Source organism: Haliotis rubra, unplaced genomic scaffold (assembly GCF_003918875.1).
Source record: "Haliotis rubra isolate DU_JTF1 unplaced genomic scaffold, ASM391887v1 Scf471, whole genome shotgun sequence".
In the NCBI taxonomy this organism is placed as follows: Eukaryota; Metazoa; Mollusca; class Gastropoda; order Lepetellida; family Haliotidae; genus Haliotis; species Haliotis rubra.
In genome coordinates, this window is record NW_025767159.1 from 645,859 (window position 1) to 666,895 (window position 21,037).

Here is a 21,037-nt window from a genome sequence, read left to right on the forward strand (position 1 = left end):
TTCCACAAGCGTGGGAACGAGGGCGCCACCACTACCCATGTGCCTCACTCTCTCCTCATATACTGAGCCCAACATTTGAATTTACAGGGAAATCCAAAGTGTTATGTGGGGAGGATGGGAGGGCTTACCTCATGAGTCAGGATAAGTATAAAATATCAATTTTACTCTAAAAATTACATTTTTTCCTTATCCTGACTCATGCTCTTTTGCTTGTAGAATCCTACGGAAAAGGAGGTGGGAATATATAATACTTTGGATTTTAATAATTAGTGATTTGAACTGTGATGATTGTAATAACCCTATGGGAACTTCATAAAGGCACTGAACTGATGAATTCCTGCTGCTAACTTATCAGCTGCCATATAAAGGTTATTACAATGTACTTATTACAATGTACTTATTATGATAAAGTATATATAACATTAATACAATGCTTAAGACTACTAGACTTAAGCTTGTTAAATTGCTAGTATAAACTCCTTAGAGTTTGTTAGCTAAATTACTTTAAGATATAAACATAGTACTAAGCTTAAGATATGCTTAAACTTAAGCTAATTATATAATAGCAAAACTCTTTAGAGTTTGTTAGCTAATATACTTATATGATATAAACATAGTGCTGAGCTTAAGATATGAATAAGCTTTAGCTACATATATAATAGCAAACTCTGTAGAGTTTGTTAGCTAATATATTTTTACAATATGAGTATAGTACTGTGCTTAAGATATAATTAACTTAAGCTACATATACAATAGCCAAAACCTCTGTAGAGTTTATTAGCTAATAGACTTATATTGTAACCATAGTATTAAGCTTAAGATATGATAAGACTTTAAGCTAAATGTATATAGCAAAAACTCCTTAGAGTTTTTAACTAATATACTTTTTTTTATGTGAAAAAACATAGTACTGAGCTTAAGATATGATTAAACTTAAGCTATATATATAAAAGCAAAACTCCATTAGAGTTTGTTAGCTAATACATTTTATAATGTAACCATACTGCTTAAGATATGATGAACTTAAGCTAAATATATAATAGCAAAAAACCTTTTAGAGTTTTGTTAGCTAATATACTTATATGATATAAATATAGTATTGAGCTTAAGATATGAAGGAAACCTTTAAGCTACATATATAATAGCAAAAACTCAGAGAGTTTGTTAGCTAATACATGTTATAATGTAACCATAAAGCTTAAAATATGATGAAACTTAAGCCAAATATATAATAGCAAAACTCTTTTAGAGTTTGATAGCTAATATACCTATATGATATAAACATAGTACTGCGCTTAAGATATGAATAAGCTTAAGTTACATATATAATAGCAAAACTTTAGAGAGTTTGTTAGCTAATACATGTTAAATGTAACCATAATGCTTAAGATATGATGAAACTTAAGCCAATTAGCAAAAAACTCTTTAGAGTTTGTTAGCTAATATACTTATATGATATAAACATAGTACTGAGCTTAAGATATGAATAAGCTTAAGCTACCTATATAATAGCAAAAACTCATTAGAGTTTGTAAGCTAATATATTTTTACAATATGTGTATAGTACTATGCTTAAGATATAATTAACTTAAGCTCATTATATAATAGCCAAAACTCTGTAGAGTTTATTAGCTAATGCATTTATAATGCAACCATAGTACTACGCTTAAAGATATGATTAACTTAAGGTAAATATATAATAACAAACTCTGTAGAGTTGTTAACTTATATATTGTATGATGTAATAATCATAGTACTGTGATGATAAAAAGAACTTAAGCAAATTATATATAGCATGTAGCTATTTAGTACTGTTATAAGATAAGTAGAAATCTGTAAGATTGACTTATCTTCTCGAGAAGGAACTGTCAACTGTTGTGCGAGGACCCTGGAACCGAATTGGTGGATACCTGAGACGCCCTTGACGGTGATATCTCTCAGATAATGGTTGGCAACCACCATATCGGATCTCCAGAAATAACCCCTCCATAATTTCAAATAACATTTGTGTAGATCAATTGTAGAAGTTAGCTCTAATATCATGAGTATTAGAAGCTCATGGAGGGTCGGATCGGGTCCATCAGTCTTGTAGGCACATAGTATGACAGTTCTGATCCAAGGAGATGGTAGTACATGAGACTTCAGTCTGCGTAACTTGAATATAGAGGAAATAATCTGATGCATTTTTCCCTCCTGTTTGGTTCGGTGGAGATAAATTTACAGTGCTCTTGCTGGCCATCGTGATAGAATCATCGTATCATGAAGTCCAAGTATGTCATCCAGGCGTGTTCATAAACCTCACTTGTGAGGTGTTGGAGCACTATATACAGATCCGAGAAGTTGGAGCGTGAAACTTCCGTTTTAATCCTCCAATCAGAAAGCTTAAGTAGGTTTACTAACCATCTAGTTGTGTTAGTAGTTTGATGATGAAATTCAGTTGTAGACTGAGACGCTGTGGATTTAGATCCACTTGTATTCCGTCGTCTAGGTAAATTCGCTCGCGAAGTCCTTGACGATGTAGGTGCACAACCAGGTGTGTCTGTCCTCGTTGAACTTTATGTAAAATCGCCTGACTGCCGTGCCCTCGCCCTAACTTGACAGGGGAGGTCTCTAACCTGAAGAAAGCAGCCCAATCATGAAGGTTCAGATTAACTGGACTGTAAGGAGGCTTGCTCGCTCACTGATATATAGTTGTCACTTGTAACGTGAGTCTTGAACTGTGAACTAAGACCGACCTCTGCGTGGAATGCGTTGTCCATCAGCGGGTCCAATCAGAAGGCATTTTGATTCTGTAGAATACCCGCTGTGATGTCACCGTGTAGCAGCAGGAAAAACCTTGTATAAAATCTTGCCGCCGCTTATATTAGCATAATCGCCGGTCTTCACCGTAGCTTTCGAAGTTACCCGAGTGACCACGTGTTTCGAGGGTTAATGGTAAACGCCACGAAACCTCCTCGCCGAAATACCTCGCCTGTAATATTAATGCTGGGTAGGTTATTTTTCCTGGCTGTCGAAAGTAACTCAGTTTTGAATATAATTCGACTTCCTTATATAAAGGTACAATAAACTTGCAAGATGTCAGCTTGTAGACTGTATACATGAATGTATCGTCATAATTGTAGAATTAAAGCTGAACTTGTTGTACATATTACTTCTCAGAAACGTTGACGATTATGAGTTATACTCGCTGTAACAGGTTGCTGTTCAATTTCGATATTGAATTGTCTGCAGATCTGTGTAATGGTCACGCTAAGTAGATAATCGTGATCGTGAAGTGTGGGATAGCATATTCTAGCAATCTATACAGAAAGTTGATTTCTGTGAATATCTATGAAACGCCGTTGACTAATTAATATAGCGACGTTCTGTGTTGTAAATAGCCTGTGCAATTGTCTTCTGCGTAGGCTTATAGACGCATATGGCATACAGTTGATAGACACTTTATGCGATGTCTTGAACGGACTGACGAGTAGCTATATATGACGAAAGTGGCTAGTATATGGAGACCTTGGAGGATACTTCCTCGGTGAACGCCGAGACTTCACGAAGCTCTCGAAGTATCCCTTCTAGATCTTCTGGGTGAAGCAGACTTGAGAGCCACTTAGCCTTCGCGACCTTCGCGGAAGGTATCGAGTCAGAGCCCGATCAGTATATATATATGTAATTTTTGAGTAAAAATTGATATTTTATACTTATCCTGACTCATGCTTGCTTCGCGTGAACGACCTCTGTGTTCAACAGGATGTGGGTCGCATGGCGCTACTCCTCCCGTGACGCCCCTTGTAACTGGTGAGGGCTCTAGTTCCTTCGCCGAGGCGCCTGGGACTTCCTTATCGAAGTGTCTAGAGTCCCGATCAATATATGAGCCGTTAGCTTCATACAGGGTGTGGTTCTTGCTGGTTCTGCATAAGTAGAGCCGAGTAGATCATCCTATCATCTTCAGAAGTCGTGGTCACGAAATCTGGTGATAAGAATCTCATTGATCGTTCTAGATCTATTAAGGCCAAAGAACATACGCTCTGGCGCTTGAACTTACATGCCTTTATGGTAGGCTGTGTCCACATTCTGTGGCACCGCAGCAATCGGGTCGATCGGAGGTAGGGTGACGACGCGTCTACATCGCCTTCCTTCATCAGGTATGTCTGCTGAGTTGCCACTCTTGGACGGTGAAGATAAATCTAGGTTGTTTACCATCCAATATCTTATCTCAGCATCTGAGAAGATGATGTCTCCATCATCTTCTGTACCAGCATCGGTGATGAGAGGTTGATGCTCTTCTGATGGTGACCTGTGTGCTGCTATCTCTATGTCGGGTGACGCTGCCGACTTGTGTGGTGACCTCCGCGAGGTGATCGACGTGGTGATGTATGCGTGGAGATCGTCGTGGTGAACGCGTGGAGATCGTCTAGGTGATCTGGGCGCCTATGGGATGACCTTGAGTCCGCATCTGAGGATGAGGCCGAGGACGGTGACGATCTCTCCCCGTCGCAAGCGAAAGCCAGCGAAGACTGTACATCTGGGTCCTTCGTCGAGGTGGTCTGTGACTTCCTTCTCGAAGGCTGCCGCCACGTGGCTGCCACGCTGACTGGGGGTGCCTCTGGGGTGTTGTCTGCGTTGCTCAGGCCCTGGGCTGGCTGCTTCTCCCGCCTGTAGTGGCCCTCCATCATGGTCATGATCTGCCGCAACAGCTCGCGTCTGGGATGGTCTGCGACGAAGTGGTCGGTGCCCTCTGGGCGATGACAGCTGCTGAGCCCTCAGGGAAGTCGTCTGACATCAGTGTAGAGACATCAGGCTGCATGGCGATCTCTGCTGATGTCACTGGTCGCTTCTTGTGGCGTACGCCGGGGATGATGATCGGTTGATCATCGTAGAGGCCCAGTTCAGCGGCTGGAACAATCTCGGTTGAGAAAGTCCTAGTAGACTTCGTTGATTTCCCCTCAGAGGTCGACGCTGCCCTGGGGTGCAAGTCTCGCGTTGAGTGTTGGTAGCGGCGGGACCCTCAGGAAGATCATCAATATCAGCGTTAGTACATCAGGCTGCATGTTGATCTGCGCTGACATCACTGTTGCCGACATCGGTCATTCTTTTGATGTACATCAGGTATGATGATCGGCTGATCATCATACAGGCCCAAATTCGCGACGGGAACAATCTCGGCTGAGAAAGTTCTAGTAGACTTCGTTTGATTTCCCCTCAGAGGTCGACGCTGCCCTGGGGTGTGAAGTCTGCGTTGAGATGCAGTAGAAGCCCTCTAGTCTTCGGCTGCGACGATGGGATGTCTGGGGAAGCAGGACGCTTCTTGGGGCGCGGACTACGCCCCACGCCTCTCCACCACTCTAGCGGAATACCAGACGGGAGGGGTCGACCAACAGCAGTAGACTGGCGAGGGTTCAGGTGTATCAGTCATGGCTAGACTCTGCATCGTGACTCTATCTGCTGCGCTGCCTCAAACATAAAGTATTTATTTATTAAAGGCAGAATTGGATAAATTAGTACCGCAACTGCCACGTGAATAAAATGAACATGGCGCCAGTACAGCTAGGGCATATTAAATGCGGATCAGCAGCAGAATAAAAACGTAATCTGCAACAGTACAGAATTTTCATCAACGTAATCCACAGAACAAACATGGCCCCGTGAATAAACAGTAGAAACACGACTAAATATCAATATATAATTGTTGAAGGATACTATTAGCTAAACCTCTATAGATGTCTATGCACGAGGTAACTAACTAAATATAATCCAAGGATATAGTGTGTCGGGAGACACAGGCGCTCTCACGTCCAGCTCACTGGGCGAAGAAGGAGAGAGTGAGGCACATGGGTAGAGGTGGCGCCCTCGTTCCCGCGCTTGTGGAAGGGAGGTAACTCGTGGTGTACTAATTAGTGATTTTACATTGAAGGGAGCTTCAATTAGGGAGATACAAGTGTTCCACTATGTTCGCAAGAAGAAGAAGACAAGCAAAAAGAGCATGAGTCAGGATAAGGAAAAATAATGTTTTTTGTCACAATATAAACTCACATGGCCTTCAGGTGAGGTGAGAAATCAGAAATAAGAGGCGTATCAGAGGGTCTTACTTACGTATCAGCAAACAGACCGTAGTCTCCCTCTGGTGGCTGGCTCACAAACAGGTGTAGACTGATATGATCCTTCAGTCTCAGCAGGCTGGAAGTTGAACTTGGGCAAAATATGGATAACAGTTTGCTCCCCTCGTAGTAACTCTTCAGTTCTCTATGGAAATACCTGCCACAAAACAATTTACACATTCTCAAGTACCTAGCTTGTTTTGTGCTGATGGTGCACATCTCGGGAGAGTAATACAAAACACATTTTCAGGCACTTCAGTGTGATCTTCTGCATTTCCAAGTTTACCTGCCTATACAGTCTTAGAAACACATGCTGAAAAACATACAGACTCATTTCATGCACTGATGGAAAAGACTCAAAATGGCTGAATCGAGAACTAAGCAATCCTTCATCAATGCACCCTTTTCTAGATTGTGTTGCATTTGAAAATAAATTGGCCTTTTGAATTCAATCACACCATAAATCTATGCAAAGTGCGAAGATGGCTGATCTATGACATGTTTTCTGACTTATTTGCCACTGCTGTTGCCATGAATTTTAAACTACAAATTCAAAGGACTATACATGAAGTTCACGTAGTTTCATCAGGTGTCCAGGGAGAATTTCATCAGGTGTCCAGGGAGAGACTTCCACTCTAATGTTTTCACTAAGTCATGTTGAACATGTTTCATTAATAATGAATCAGCTTGTATTATTTGACATAAACTGAAAGAAATTCGTCAGAAATCCTCTAAACTGTCCTGTCTTTTCACCAATATGAGCATGACAAGGCATGTGTCATGTGCAATAATTCAATGTTTGGTGAGGTGAAATGGGGTTTAACGTTTAAGATTATTTCGCTCATATGACGATGAGCATAATGCGTGTGTACCGGTATGTGTATGTGTGGCTGCTTGTACTAGCCCAGACTTAAGCTGGTTTTATAGTGCTAGCCCACTGAGATACCATGCCTCAGTGAAGCATGAATACCCCACTCAGACACATTATATTGACTCCGAGACGACCAGTCCTTGTCATACCCATTAATGCTGACGGCCAGGCAGGGACCAACAAGTACCATAGTTTAATGTCTTCTGGTATGACACGGCCAGGGATTGAACACGCAGATGCTTTAACCACTACACCGCGGAGGTGGTCTGGTAAATAGAAATCTTGTGGCAAATGCAATACATTTCAAGTGGTACAATATACAATACTGGATTTTCATTGCAGACAAAATGTATGTCTCAGTCGTACTAATAACTATGTCATGATTATAATTCATTTTCAGTGAACCTGAATCTCCACTATGTCCTCGAGTGAAGGTCAAGTCAACACAGGAAACAATGTTTTATATGTAAACTGTATATCGAGGCCCGTCCACTTGCTGCATGTGTTAGATAAACTGGATAGCAACAATAATGTATGAGTGATGAGGAAAGAACGATCATCTATCTCAAGTGAATTCAAATTTGTAACGTCTCAAGCCTTGACGAGTTACTTACAAAATTTGATTCACAAGGAACGCATAATCTGTCCTTCCTCCTCATGAGTGAGGAAAACGATGCGGTAATCAGTTCGTGATTGTTGAATGGGGTAAAATAAGCAAGCCAGTTTGTTGCTACAATAAATATGATATTTAGAGAAGCAAAATATATTATGCATTTTCTGTCAACTACACTTCGTTTCGATCCGTGAGTAGACACAATATATATGATTGTGAATTCTTTGAATAATGTGGACCAAAGTTACAATTATTGGTAACTGCCAGTTGTCTGTGGTCTGTGTTTGCCGCGATTAGGACCCCATCGCAGGGGATCGACTTATGCATGAAACATACCATTTTGACACTGATTTTAAGGGTCAAGTTTGGGGGTCGTCTTATCCATGGGGTCGTCTTATAGACGGTCATATACGGTAGTTTATTGTTTTTATCACCTACCATCAAATACAACACAAGAAGCTAAAAACATTCCTACATTCATCCTTTACGTAAGAGGAGAAGACACATTTTGTGATTTTCATACATGTGTGAAATGGCAATAAATTCTGGGAATTTCACCAAAGCACAATCCAACTACATACTGATTCCATGATTGTAATAAATTTAGTTCTAGGGATATAAATCGCAATATTCTAAAATAATGCACTAAGAATCATTTTGGCTTCATTTCTCATCAACATTAAGTATTTCAAAATAACTGATACAGGATATCTGATAAGCAGACACAGACACTTTACTTCAAACTGTTCACAAGCTAGTTTAACCATCATCATTGTACCAGGTTAGGTTTACATCATTACAGAGTGGAAATAGTTACAAGCTAGTGACTTCTCCAGCATCAGCTCTAAGTAATGGTATAAAAAGATTCTACAACACGTGATGGTTATCCAATGATCAATTTTATGAGAACAAATGTTTTTACGCAACAGTCAATGTCAAATATAAACACTGAGAGGTTCCTGACCCTGATCTTGATGTGATCAATGGTTATGAAGCACAAACTCACATTGTGCAAGAAACTGGCAGTTATTGTTCACATGTGTAAGAAAACCAAAAGTATACAGGCTGTGCTGGGAAAGGAGTTTACAGTGATGCAGTCTTATTCTGAATCAGATGATTTCTCTTGGATACTAAAATGTTTTGAAGGAGTTTTGTCCATCATCAGACAGGACAGACATGTTCACTTAGGATACATAGCTGCAGTGGACCAGAAAACACAGTGAGTATGGATGAAGATGGATAGACACAACACTTGAGTTACAAGTGGCAGTGGAGGGTGTATCCTGGACACAGGCCGAGTAACTGCCTGAACAGGGTCAATCAGTGCACTGGAAACTTGACTTTTGGTGATTGGCAAGCACACATTAATTGAATGGATTTAAAAAAAATATTTTGTTTATGGTGAGTAGCTTGCATTACTGGTATTTAATTTGCAGGGGTGTCCATACTTCTCTCATTTTATCATTGATAGATATGTAGCCATTCTTGTTTTTGTTTCCTGTTCTAAGAAGACGACAGTTTGTGCAAATTTATTGTTTTACCAAATCTGATTAACTTATTTTTCGTGTGTATCAAAAGCATTGATTAATACTGAAATTTGAAAATAAATACACATGTACACAGAAGAATGTTTGATATGGTAAATGTGAAGCATCATGCATATGTGGTTATATTGTTCATGCAGGAAAAAATGAATGTACATTTTGAACGAATGGGGGGAAAATAGTTCCGTCAGCTAATCAAATGGCAGCATTATGAAGCAGCCAATCAGCTGTAAGCAAAAAATGCAACCTCCCGTAACCTGCATCTCCCTAGCCATAATAAATTCTTTTCTGGACATTTCCCCATGGGGCGTACTGTTTGTATTGCTAACTCGTCAAACAACATACTTAAATGGTCTGTAATGGTTATAGTTGAGGGGTAAAAATGATGTTGGATGTTTGCGAAAAAAGGGTCTTTCGATAACCTCCAATTTGGGTCAAAATTACCAAGTCTTTTGTCTACAGAGGTGTCGCAGATACAGCAGTCATGAAACTTTGTCCTTTTGTCCTTCATCTTCTGTTAACATTCAGTTATACCAGCCTGCCCTATATATAAGAAAAAGTAACTACCCTTCTTCTCATCTTTATTAAACGATCGTCTGTTTTCACTCCAATCTTTGCCCGTGAAGGTCCAGGTTAGAATGAACCTTCAGTAACCCATGCTTGTTGTAAGAGGCGACTAACAGGATCAGGTGGTCACGCGGCTGGCTTGGTTGACACGTGTCATCGGTTCCCACTTGCGCAGATCGATGCTCATGGTGTTGATCACTGGACTGTCTGGTCCAGACTCAATTATTTACAGACCGCCGCCGCCATATAGCTGGAATATTGCTGAGTGCGGCGTAAAACTAAACTCATTCACTCACTCACTCACTCCAATCACATTTGGAGCCTCAAAGTTCATCAGCACTACATCAGTCTATGTCTGGTGGATTCTAACATCCATTTGGACACCATGAACCATCTCTATGATAAGTCAATGTCAATGGCTTGGATATATGAATATTTTTTCGGGCTTTGGTCATGCCATGATTTTTTTTTTAAGCCTGGTTGCATACAAAACTGAGGCGGGCATTCTTACCTGGGACTCACTATACAAAGTCTGGATCCAACAGTGGAGCGAAAAAGCATCAGTATTACAAACTAGACAAGGGAAGATGTATAGCTGCTTGAGGGTACTGCGACATGAGATCCATGATAGGCAACTGTGTGTGAAATATGGATCATGTCAGAAAGCTGATCATCATAATGACTGGCAAGACAGGTTGAGGAGGGACTCATGAAGTAGTGTCTTGACTGGATTAATGGCAAGTAGGAGTAGGGTCCTGCCTAGGAACTGTCAGAGGCATAGATACATCAAGCTGGGAAGATAAAGGCTGGTATTCAGATAGGATTGCCGAAAGCTGTAGAATGGCATCAAAGTCCATAGGCCTAATCTAAGTCTGAAGATCCTGGGAGCGACGATCCCTTAAGACGGGGAGCATGGGTTGAGCAGTGATTGATGAAGTAGGGGCCAAAGAGGATCAACAATCTGTTGTAATAGGGTCCTACCTGGAGATTACAGGAGGCATGGCTAAACCTGGGCTGGTATCACAACACTATCCTGTATTTGGATTGAAGATCCAGGTCTGCAGGCCCAAGCAGGAGTCAAATACTGACTGTGGGAAGAAGTATCTGGATGATGATATGGTAGCAAGCAGAGGGAAGTTGATGTGAAAGATGGCTGTAGGATCAACGAGCTAGGTACGATCGGTGTCTGTAGAATTGATGATGAAGGCTGGATTGAGGGATGAAGGATTTATAATATACATGTGACCAACAGCTGTACCATCGCCGACCTGCATATGATCGACGGTTGTAGGATCAAGGAAGAGGTAATCAGAAATGACAGATAATGGTAAGATGTCACATTTGGAACAGTAAATGGGAGGGATGTCAAAATGGATAGCGAGAGGGAAGAATGGAAGCGATCGTCAAATCTATTGGAGGGATCAGCAAGCCAGACAGATTGGTTGCCAACTCTTCTGGAAGGACCGACAAATGTGACTCATGGATTGACGAATCCTGAAGAGGGTTCACCTAAGGAATACTTCTCTCAAAGCAACTAACAGTATGGGAGTATCAGAGGGTCCCCAGGAGGCACCGAAGATTTTTGCTTATGTATCAGGCAAAAGGTCCCTCCAAGAACGTGTCTTTGGGATGGATAAGCGAAACTGCAGTCGACTGTCAAGCCTTCTTTGTTGTCCTCTAGATTTTTTGCTAGAAGACTGCTCATGTGAGTCATTTTCTTTCTTTGTTAGTCTCTTTGGGTCTTTTTTCTTCTCTTCTTATTCTTAACTTTTGTAAATACTTCTCTGAAGCATCAAAGAGATATTCCATTCTCATATAGGTTGTCTGCACACTAGGAAGTTAACGTGAGTTGGGAGTCCACATGGTCATGGTCAAGATGCATACTTTGCAATATCTTCTAGTGACTGCCTGCAACAATAGATGGAGTAGGGCTGTGTTTGGGTGAGGTGTTAGAAGAGGCTGAAAACTTTGTTTCAGGTTTTTTTCCACTCCATGGTTTGAAAAACAAGAGGATGAGTGTTTCATCTTGGGAAGGGGTCTTACAGCTTGCCAGTAAAACTTTTTCCCAGGTTTTACTTTGTAAGTTGAACTTTGTGTTATCAATTAAATCTAATTAAGCTGTTCCGAAGATATATCTAACAAAAGAGCTGTGCCTAGTCACACTTATACACAAAGTATGTAATCTGGACTAACGACTGACCGACTTCCGTTTTTGTGGAGGTAGCAGTGGCTGAGTTGGCTAGATCTCTGACTTTGTGTGCTGGCGATTAGGTGCCCTACTCGCATTGTGTGGGTCCAAACCACAGATAGAGCTCAATCCCCTGAAGTACTAGAATCTGTATTTTACTCATGAAGTGTAATACGAAATATAACATAGCTCATTACAGAAATTCCATTTTCAAAATCTCTCTCATCTTAAAATTAGACACATTTTAAAACGGGACTGAAATTCTTTTCGGATATTACAGAGACACCGTACCTGGGATCATTAATGAAATCTTGTACGTTTTATCAAAGGAGTGGTTTGGGAGCTGCAACTGTTTACAATGGACAGTTGTCAGAGGCTAGAAGATAATCTATTTCATCTTCTGAGAAAAAGTTGTGAACAGTGATAACCTCATTTGTGTTTTCCCCTTCTATATTTGTCATTTTAGAAGTTAGTATAAGAGTTTTTTGTACTGCATGCAAGTTATGAGATTATGCTGTGGATGATTTACTTGTAGTACATGCACTTACTTGAGTAAGGCCCTTCTTGCCACTGTTACAGCATAGCTGTCAATGAGGGTGCGTCCATCAGTGGTCAGATTACTGGAGGACAGACAGGTGTTACCAACACCAATGGCTACCACTTCCCCAACATCTGTGGAGCCTGAAGACACAGCATAGATATACAGCATTCAGAACTAGGGTTCACACTCACTTGTCTTCTTGTCGACCACAAGAAAATGGTGCAAAGGCAGTATCCATGATGTAAAGCGTATTTAGTATCAAGTGCAGTCTAAGTAAACTGAGGCTCAGTATTATTCGTTACATTGCTATACTGAGTCTAACAAAACCTAGTAGAAGGTCACATCAGCTAACCTTTTGGACTGACCAATCAGAACACAGCTTACCAAATTGCGAAAGTTAACATTCGCACATACCGTGTGAACCTTTCCCTCAAAAACTTGAACGATTCTGAATGCTATTTTTGCGCACGAACGCTTCCGAGTGATACACGCAATGAGTAAACATTCGCTGAAAATAACGTTTTTGTCAGTATTCAAGGATGTCAGCTTGCAGAAATATTAGCTAATGATAACCATGTCAACAGAAACCCAAAAGCGTATATTCTGCAGGTCATATATCTGTGTTTTATGTGGGTTTTCATTTGTTGTGAGATCAGTGTTGGCGACCGGGGAAGAGAAAATCCATTTTGTAAGTACTGCCGGAACCCTAAATAGTAGCCATTGTCTGATTGGTTAAATCTGTTCGTCCGTCTCGCGTTTGATTGGGCGGTCATAGGTCGCTCAAAGGTTACCTGACGCGACCTTCCACAAGGTTTTGTTAGACTCAGTAGAGCAGTGTAACGAATAATACTGAGCTTAAGTTTACTTAGACTGGTATGAAGTGTTACTATAAAGATCAAAGTCATGTCCAGTAAAGGTGAACACAATGAAATCAACGTAATAATCAAACAATCTATGCATTGTTGTGATATTTTAGGTGTTGAATCCTCAGATTTACTGACATTCCTTATCAAGTTGAAACCATCATATCAGTGTAACGAGTACTTAACCAACTGCTGATTGAGGCGACGTGGCGGACACACTGTTTCAGTTCATGTCACTTTAACATCTCATGCAAATACTACATGTTTTGTGGCATTCATTGCACATGCAGAAACTGGACTTCTGAAATGTGAAGCATTGCAATGCCAGTGTAATACTTTCATTCGTTGTTACAACTAATTTGAATCAGCACTTCAGAATTCACACTTATAACAGAAAGGTTGCACCACCTTTTCAGTTAACAGTATCAGTGTCAAAATAATTGCTCCCTAGTGTCCATAGTGAAGCACTCATGCAAAATGATTTCTCCCACATCAGTACACAACGTTATTTAGAAAGTGGTTAAATGTAACCTATGTAACTAAGAAAGTGTAATCCCAAATATATGGTAAAACCCACATCACTACAAAATATCTATATTACAGATCTGTCAGAGAAACAAGTTTATTTTCTAAGGCATAGAACACACCTTTTCCTCATCACTACAAAATATCTATATTACAGATCTGTCAGAGAAACAAGAGGCATAGCACACACCTTTTCCTCATCACTACAAAAGTTTATTTTGTCAGAGAAACAAGTTTATTTTCTAAGGCATAGCACACACCTTTTCCTCATCACTACAAAATATCTATATTACAGATCTGTCAGAGAAACAAGTTTATTTTCTAAGGCATAGCACACACCTTTTCCTCATCACTACAAAATATCTATATTACAGATCTGTCAGAGAAACAAGTTTATTTTCTAAGGCATAGCACACACCTTTTCCTCATCACTACAAAATATCTATATTACAGATCTGTCAGAGAAACAAGTTTATTTTCTAAGGCATAGCACACACCTTTTCCTCATCACTACAAAATATCTATATTACAGATCTGTCAGAGAAACAAGTTTATTTTCTAAGGCATAGCACACACCTTTTCCACATCACTACTAAATATCTATATTACAGATCTGTCAGAGAAACAAGTATATTTTCTAAGGCATAGCACACACCTTTTCCTCATCACTACAAAATATCTATATTACAGATCTGTCAGAGAAACAAGTATATTTTCTAAGGCATAGCACACACCTTTTCCTCATCACTACAAAATATCTATATTACAGATCTGTCAGAGAAACAAGTATATTTTCTAAGGCATAGCACACACCTTTTCCTCATCACTACAAAATATCTATATTACAGATCTGTCAGAGAAACAAGTATATTTTCTAAGGCATAGCACACACCTTTTCCTCATCACTACAAAATATCTATATTACAGATCTGTCAGAGAAACAAGTATATTTTCTAAGGCATAGCACACACCTTTTCCTCAAATACAAGAGTGTAGACTTGGGAACATATAATACCCATGTAGAATGAGTTTTGACATTTTTCAACAATACCAGAGATCTTCCTGAGCATCACTGCATTAAGAAATCCAAACTGTACTTCAACTGTTGTTACACTGTAACATTCCAAAAGTGTTCAATATATTTCTAGACTTGATCCAAAAGTTTGACTATTGTTTGTGACATGTGAGTGAATTGATCTATGTGTCCTTGTTAAATAATAGATTTAGACACAATTTCTTCTAATCAATGCATAAAACAATGCCTCCCAGTTTGTCCTTCGCGTGTTAGTTTGAGATCAATACAATTGACATGGTAAATAATCATGTCTAGTGAAGTCTTATTTCATATGTAATGTTTTCACTGACAAACTGTATCTCCTGTTGGATCATCATCTGACAGTCATCTCGTTGTATTTGTGTTGAAATTATTCCGAACATCAAGCAAAGACAATATTATGGAAGTGTTTGAAAGATTTCAATCAACTCTCCCATGTACATATATACTGTAGTGAAAGCTGTATTGTTGTTGAATAATCAAATTATAAATGTTATCAGAGTGACTGAGAAGTGTTTGTTTTCAGATGATCCCCTGCTTAACATTCCATGTTACCTGGATGTGCCGTAATAGCGACAAGCAGCAGTAATAAGTACCTTCACTGTGAAAATCTACAAGTTTGTTCTTTGTCGGGATGAAATCTCAAACCTTTGTCAACTAACTGTCAGCCAAGTGATAGTGCTGTGATAGCCATCTTTTGTGAAGGAATTTGAAACAAGAACAGCAGTCTGATAACTAATCACATACTGTCTGTGCTAGGCTTGTGAATCAGCCCTTGATACAGGCTAGTGGACAAACTTGCCTTGAGGACACGCAATGCACAGGGTAAACAAGAATATGGAAATATAAGTAACAAAAAATATTACTACAACAACAAAATAAAATATTTAAATATTTTATACAACAAAGTTACAGAAAAAAGTCAATATATTCAAGACACAAAAGGTTCAATGAAGGTTGGAAATTCAACCTAATCCTAATAACCACCAACATTCTATTCAACATCTTATGCTAAAAGTAGACCTAAAGACTGCCTGATAAGTGCACAAGAAATTCAAGAGGCAAGACATTCAGTCAAAAACTTACTTCTCTGCACAATAAAGGCAGCAAAATTTTTCTTTACAGCATACAAGTCTGGAACATGTTGAAGGACACTGAAGAGTTTCTGATAGGCAATGTTGGCCATCTTGTCTGGAAGAGGAAGGTCTTCTATCCCACTGGGCACCTAGTGGAGACAGTGGACAAGCTCACTACAACTTGCTAGCTGCACACATCTTAAGTCTGTTGATATTTAGGAATTTTCACTTTCATCTTAAAGACAGCATGATACTTTGTCGAAATAAAAGAAGTAACAAAACTAGTGAAAATTCACTGTGAATTGTTTTAATGCAGTGAAAGTCAAAGAATAAGTTTTTCCTCCCATGTTCTAAAACAGTTTCTTTAGTGTTAAAGGACTGAACGGCAAAGAACAATCTGATTTTTCTAGTGTGTTCGATAGAAGTGAATGTCAAAGAACAAGATATTTCTCTGGTGTGTTGTGGAGAAGTGAAAGGAAAAGATTTTCTCTATAGAGTTTCTACAACAGGGGTGGAAAATACCGATGTCCGAGTCCAGTGTTTTTTTCTGTCGGGCAAGCAAATTTGTATATCACACTGTACCGGTGTCCAGTTGACTTTCCAATGTTAATTATGTTGTTTATGTAAAAAATCAACAAGAAAACGGTCGGTATAGTCGAAAAATTATCAGGGCAAGTGATTTTACATGTGCCACTGTACCGGAGTACAACATCAGCAATATTAAAGTTATTTCCACCCCTGTACAACAGTGAAAGTTAACAACTATTTAATACTGTGAGGGGGTGGGGGACATGTCAGACACTGGCGGCAGACCAGCTGATGTAGGTAGTGACCTGCCTGTTAAACAGGGTCAAGGATCCTTCAACCTGGTCATCTTCACAATCATCTTGGTTCACATAAATCTTTTTATATTTTGTGATAATCAATGTCAATGATAGGATCTACCAGCAAAGGGCAACCATTGGTCTCGTAAAGGTTCCCACTGACTGAATTGATATGCTACAGATGTGTTTACATACACACACGCACGCACGCACGCACGCACGCACACACACACACACACACACACACACACTAACATTTGTATAGCGCCGATATCCAGCTCAGCTGCTTAAAGGCGCTTGTTTTTCCCTTGATCACTGGATGTCAATCTCAACGGAACATCTTATAGTTTAGTGACAGAGTTATCAGTTTAATTGGGTTGTTAGTATATGATGCAGTAACAGGCCTGGTTTTCCGTCTTGAAGAAATAACATGTACATGTATATGAGTGATTCTATTTTGCATTGTGCAATATATTTTTCCAATATGCATGTTTCTTACGTGTGTGTGTGTGTGTATTACAGGTATGAACTTGTCAATCCATCAGCAAAACTTCAACCAATCAACTTCAACCACGCCGTATCCCAGTAACAAGATTCAGCATTATGATTAAGGACATACACAGAAACTTCAATTCACCATTACAAAAAAGGAAAAACTCTACAATGGAATAAACAAACTATACAAGTAGTATATATAATGATAGTCGGGGATCAAGTCCAACAAAAGCCTCTGCAAAGCCTTATTTCACAAATAAAGCTTTTGTTAGGCCCTTAGATCTCGCCACCATTGTATCTACTACTTTTGAACCCCCAGTTATCTTCCCGACCCCACGTGGCACTACTGTGCCGCTATGATGTGTTGACAGGGGGTAACATTGTACCGTACGGTATGACTAATAATTCTTCTCTAACAAACCCTCTCCCTGGCCCATCTCTCAAGTAGTACAAGTTCGGCTCGTCGGCTTTGATGTCCACTTTATCTATGTTGTAAGTTTTGACTGACCATATAGGATCGGTGGCTCGCTTACGACTATCACCCTCGTGTTCCCCCGGCTGGTATAGGTACCTCACGAGGGCCCTATCTGGTATCTGTTTCTCTTTCCCACCCAATGGCGCAGCCGACTCTGCCACTATTGATTTTAGTTTGATAGCGTCGGCTGGTTTCTTGCCGGTGAGCCGAGTGGCTTCATGGTTTATGGCCGACACCACCTGAGGTAACCGCGCTACCCATTCAGTCGATCGTTTCCCCGGGTTGGTCATCTCTCTCGCATACTGATGTCCGAATAAGAGCTCAGCCAAAGTCCTATTGAATCTCTCAACTATGGCTTGGCTGCGATGGGCTCCGTCCGTGCCACGCCTGACCTTGGTATCGTGTTTGTCTAGCAGGTGTGACACGACACCCATGAACTCCCGGCCAAGGTCGACTTGCAGCTCTGTGGGCCACGTCAGCGGACTGCGCTTGTATATGCGTTTGAATCCGCGGGCTACCTGGGCCGAGTCTTTCGTGGTTAAGGGTTCGGCTTCCTTGTAGCGACTGGCAACGTCCACGACGGTTAGGGCATACTTGTACCTCTTGTCGTGGGGTAGGAACAGGAGGTCGGCCTGGTGAACGCTATTGGGTATGTTAATACAGAACTTCCTTCTAGGCTTGCGTGGCGTGGTGCCGGTAAATAGATCTGCCACAGGGCTTGTTTTCAAGCCAGGCTTTGGCCTCCTCCGGGGGTACTCGCGCCATTTTGGCCAGCTTATGTACGGCGCTAACTCCTTTCCAGTACCCACGCGGGCTGTAGTAAATAGCCTCAAACTTTCTCTGGTTCCGTGACATGTCGTCTAGACAGGGTATCGTGTTTATATATACACCTATGTTCTTGGTTCAATTTTCTCATGCCCGTACGCGTACGTGTTTATCCCATCAATAGCTATCCAACGTTTAGTGTCCATCGGCGACAGGGACGTCTTGTTTATAGTCAGTCCGTATATCCTATGCCCATCACTTCTAAGCGTGTTCATTTTATGTCTAAAGGTACGGGTCTTGAACAAGGCTTCCTTGAATCTGGCGTGTTTGATGTGTTGTTTCACCACGTACTTCTTAACACCCTTCGCCTTCCGGATCTCACCATTGTCGGCCTTCAGGATGGAGTACATCTTGGGTCTCAAACCTATGTACTCGGCTATGGGCGTGCCACACTCGTCCTTCATCTTACCTAGGACCTTTTTATTTACCGTGCTGTGTATGGCATGGTCCTTGGGGTAGTCGCTGGTGTCATACAAATCAAGGCATTTTTTCATGTCCTCATACACGTCCTCGGTTCGAATCCCCATCAGCAGGGAATCCGTGTCAGTGTACAGCACTTCACACCTGTCACCGTACTGTTTCTTGAGCTCGTTGTAGTAAAAGTCGTACATCAGGTGTTTGGATAAATCGAGGATGCTCATCCCCACATAAACAGGCCGGTTGAATTTGATGTGGCTTTTCTTCATGTGTAGGGAAACCAGGTCGTCGGTGAATATCTTGCTCCGGTTGAATGCCGGGCTGGCTATCAGTCTCCTGAGCTTGTCTTCCTCATTCGACCGAACCAGCTTCACGGTCACGCATTTCCTAAGGTTCTCCATAGTCTTACCGAACACCGAGTTGTTCATGAGCTTGTAGAGGTTTTTCTCAAAGTCACTGGTGGCCATCTTTCGCAGGTCTGTGTTCATTCTGATGTAAGGCTCCATCCAGGGGCTCTGGTTGAACACGAGTACCCTATGTATTTTGGTCAGCCTCATACCCAACGACAGGTACAGCTGTAGGTTGCGATATTGAACGATGTACTTGGTCTTATTCATTAAGTTGGGCACTAGTTTTTCAACGTCTGCCACCCGTCCACCTAGCAAGTTATGTTGGTACTCAGACATCCAGTCTGGGTTAACCCTCATACGTTCGGGGGCTAGGGGCTAGCTGTTGTGCGATGTGTGCAATGTCTTGGGGTATTCCAAGTCCACCTCGAGGATATAGCCTTTGTTCGAATCGTCCGCGATGCTCATAACATCGATCTCGTGCGATGCCCATTCGAATCCCCCTGTGGGTAGATACTGGCTCATGGCCCAGCCGTACAGGTTGTTGGCGTCGAGGTAGAGAATATGATTGGTTGGCTTGCTTTCGGTCGTAGCCCTTCATTATTGATTATTTGCTTTTCGTATCGTTTGGTAGCCATGGAAATCCCACCTCGCAAGCCTTTCTCAATGAATAGGTGCATGTCGTAATTGGTGAGCAATTCCAACTTAACTCCGGTCTTTTTCAACAATGCATCCCACGACAGACCTGGGCCGGTGTAGTACCATGCGGGGTCGAGTTGATACTGCTTAAAATACGTCTGCCCTAAGCGTCTCAAACACGTCGGCTAGCAGCAGTACATCTGTCCTCAAGTACAGGTCGTGATAGTCACCCAGATTCTTACAGCCCAGTTTATTCCATACGTTAATCGGCGTCGCGAAGTAATCGTCTTGGGTGATTGCCGAGTCGGTCAGGTTGCTGTAAAATTCTCTGATGGGAGGCAGTCGGTCTCGGCGAACTTGGCCCAATCCATCCATGTACTTTCGAGGGGTACACACCCTTCCTCATCAGCAGGGGTCGAAGTCCGGCATCGGTATATCGATCAGTGATGGGGAAGGTATCGTTGGCCTTGACCAGACTGTCGAGTGATGACAGGAGGAACTGAACCGAGTCGATGAACCTCAGACCATTCAAGCTGAAGGAGATGTATCTCTCCATGTTGTTGGGGATGCATGTCAGGTTGCCGTCGACTTTCGCGATGGCCTGCATGATCAAGTGAGAGTCGTACCCTCTCAAGTTGTGGAAGACCACGGGGATGTTTATTGTCTTGGGGGTGATTCTAAGCTTGAGGTTGCACGCGTTGTAAGCTGCGCCTCTATACTTACCGGTGACGTGGCAGTGATCTCTCACCGAATCACCATTCAGTGGTGAGTCACACATGTGGCAAAGAGTGCTGCAGGCGTGAGCTAGACTGTCGGCTTGGGTCATACGCATGGGAGCGACTGTATACAGTGCATTCCTAATACTTTTCTCTTCCTCCTGCAAACACTTTAGATACTTTTCAGCCGCGTCGGGACCCCTATACACTACCGGAGCTTTCGTTTTCCCATCACATCGGACGACCACGTATCCAAACCCACAGGCCTCATGCTCCTGTGTTTTCTGTGTGGTTGGGGTACCCCCAACAGCCTCAACGGGTTTGACCAAGGGTTCAAAGTCGCGTAGATGACATAAGGCACAGACATT

The 21,037-nt window shown here is 41.4% G+C and overlaps 1 protein-coding gene across 3 annotated transcripts in view; it reads right to left on the bottom strand.

The window, feature by feature from the left end:
• The window catches only part of LOC124290713 (adenosine deaminase domain-containing protein 1-like), an 85,961-nt gene that overhangs the window by 19,044 nt on the left and 45,880 nt on the right, over nucleotides 1-21,037 (bottom strand). For all 3 annotated transcript variants that reach the window (XM_046727516.1, XM_046727515.1, XM_046727517.1), the window contains exons 6-8: nucleotides 15,942-16,080; nucleotides 12,421-12,553; nucleotides 6,085-6,246 (exon numbers count right to left, since the gene is read on the bottom strand). In XM_046727516.1, coding sequence (XP_046583472.1) covers nucleotides 6,085-6,246; nucleotides 12,421-12,553; nucleotides 15,942-16,080 — 434 coding nt within the window. The remainder of the gene's footprint in view (nucleotides 1-6,084; nucleotides 6,247-12,420; nucleotides 12,554-15,941; nucleotides 16,081-21,037) is intronic.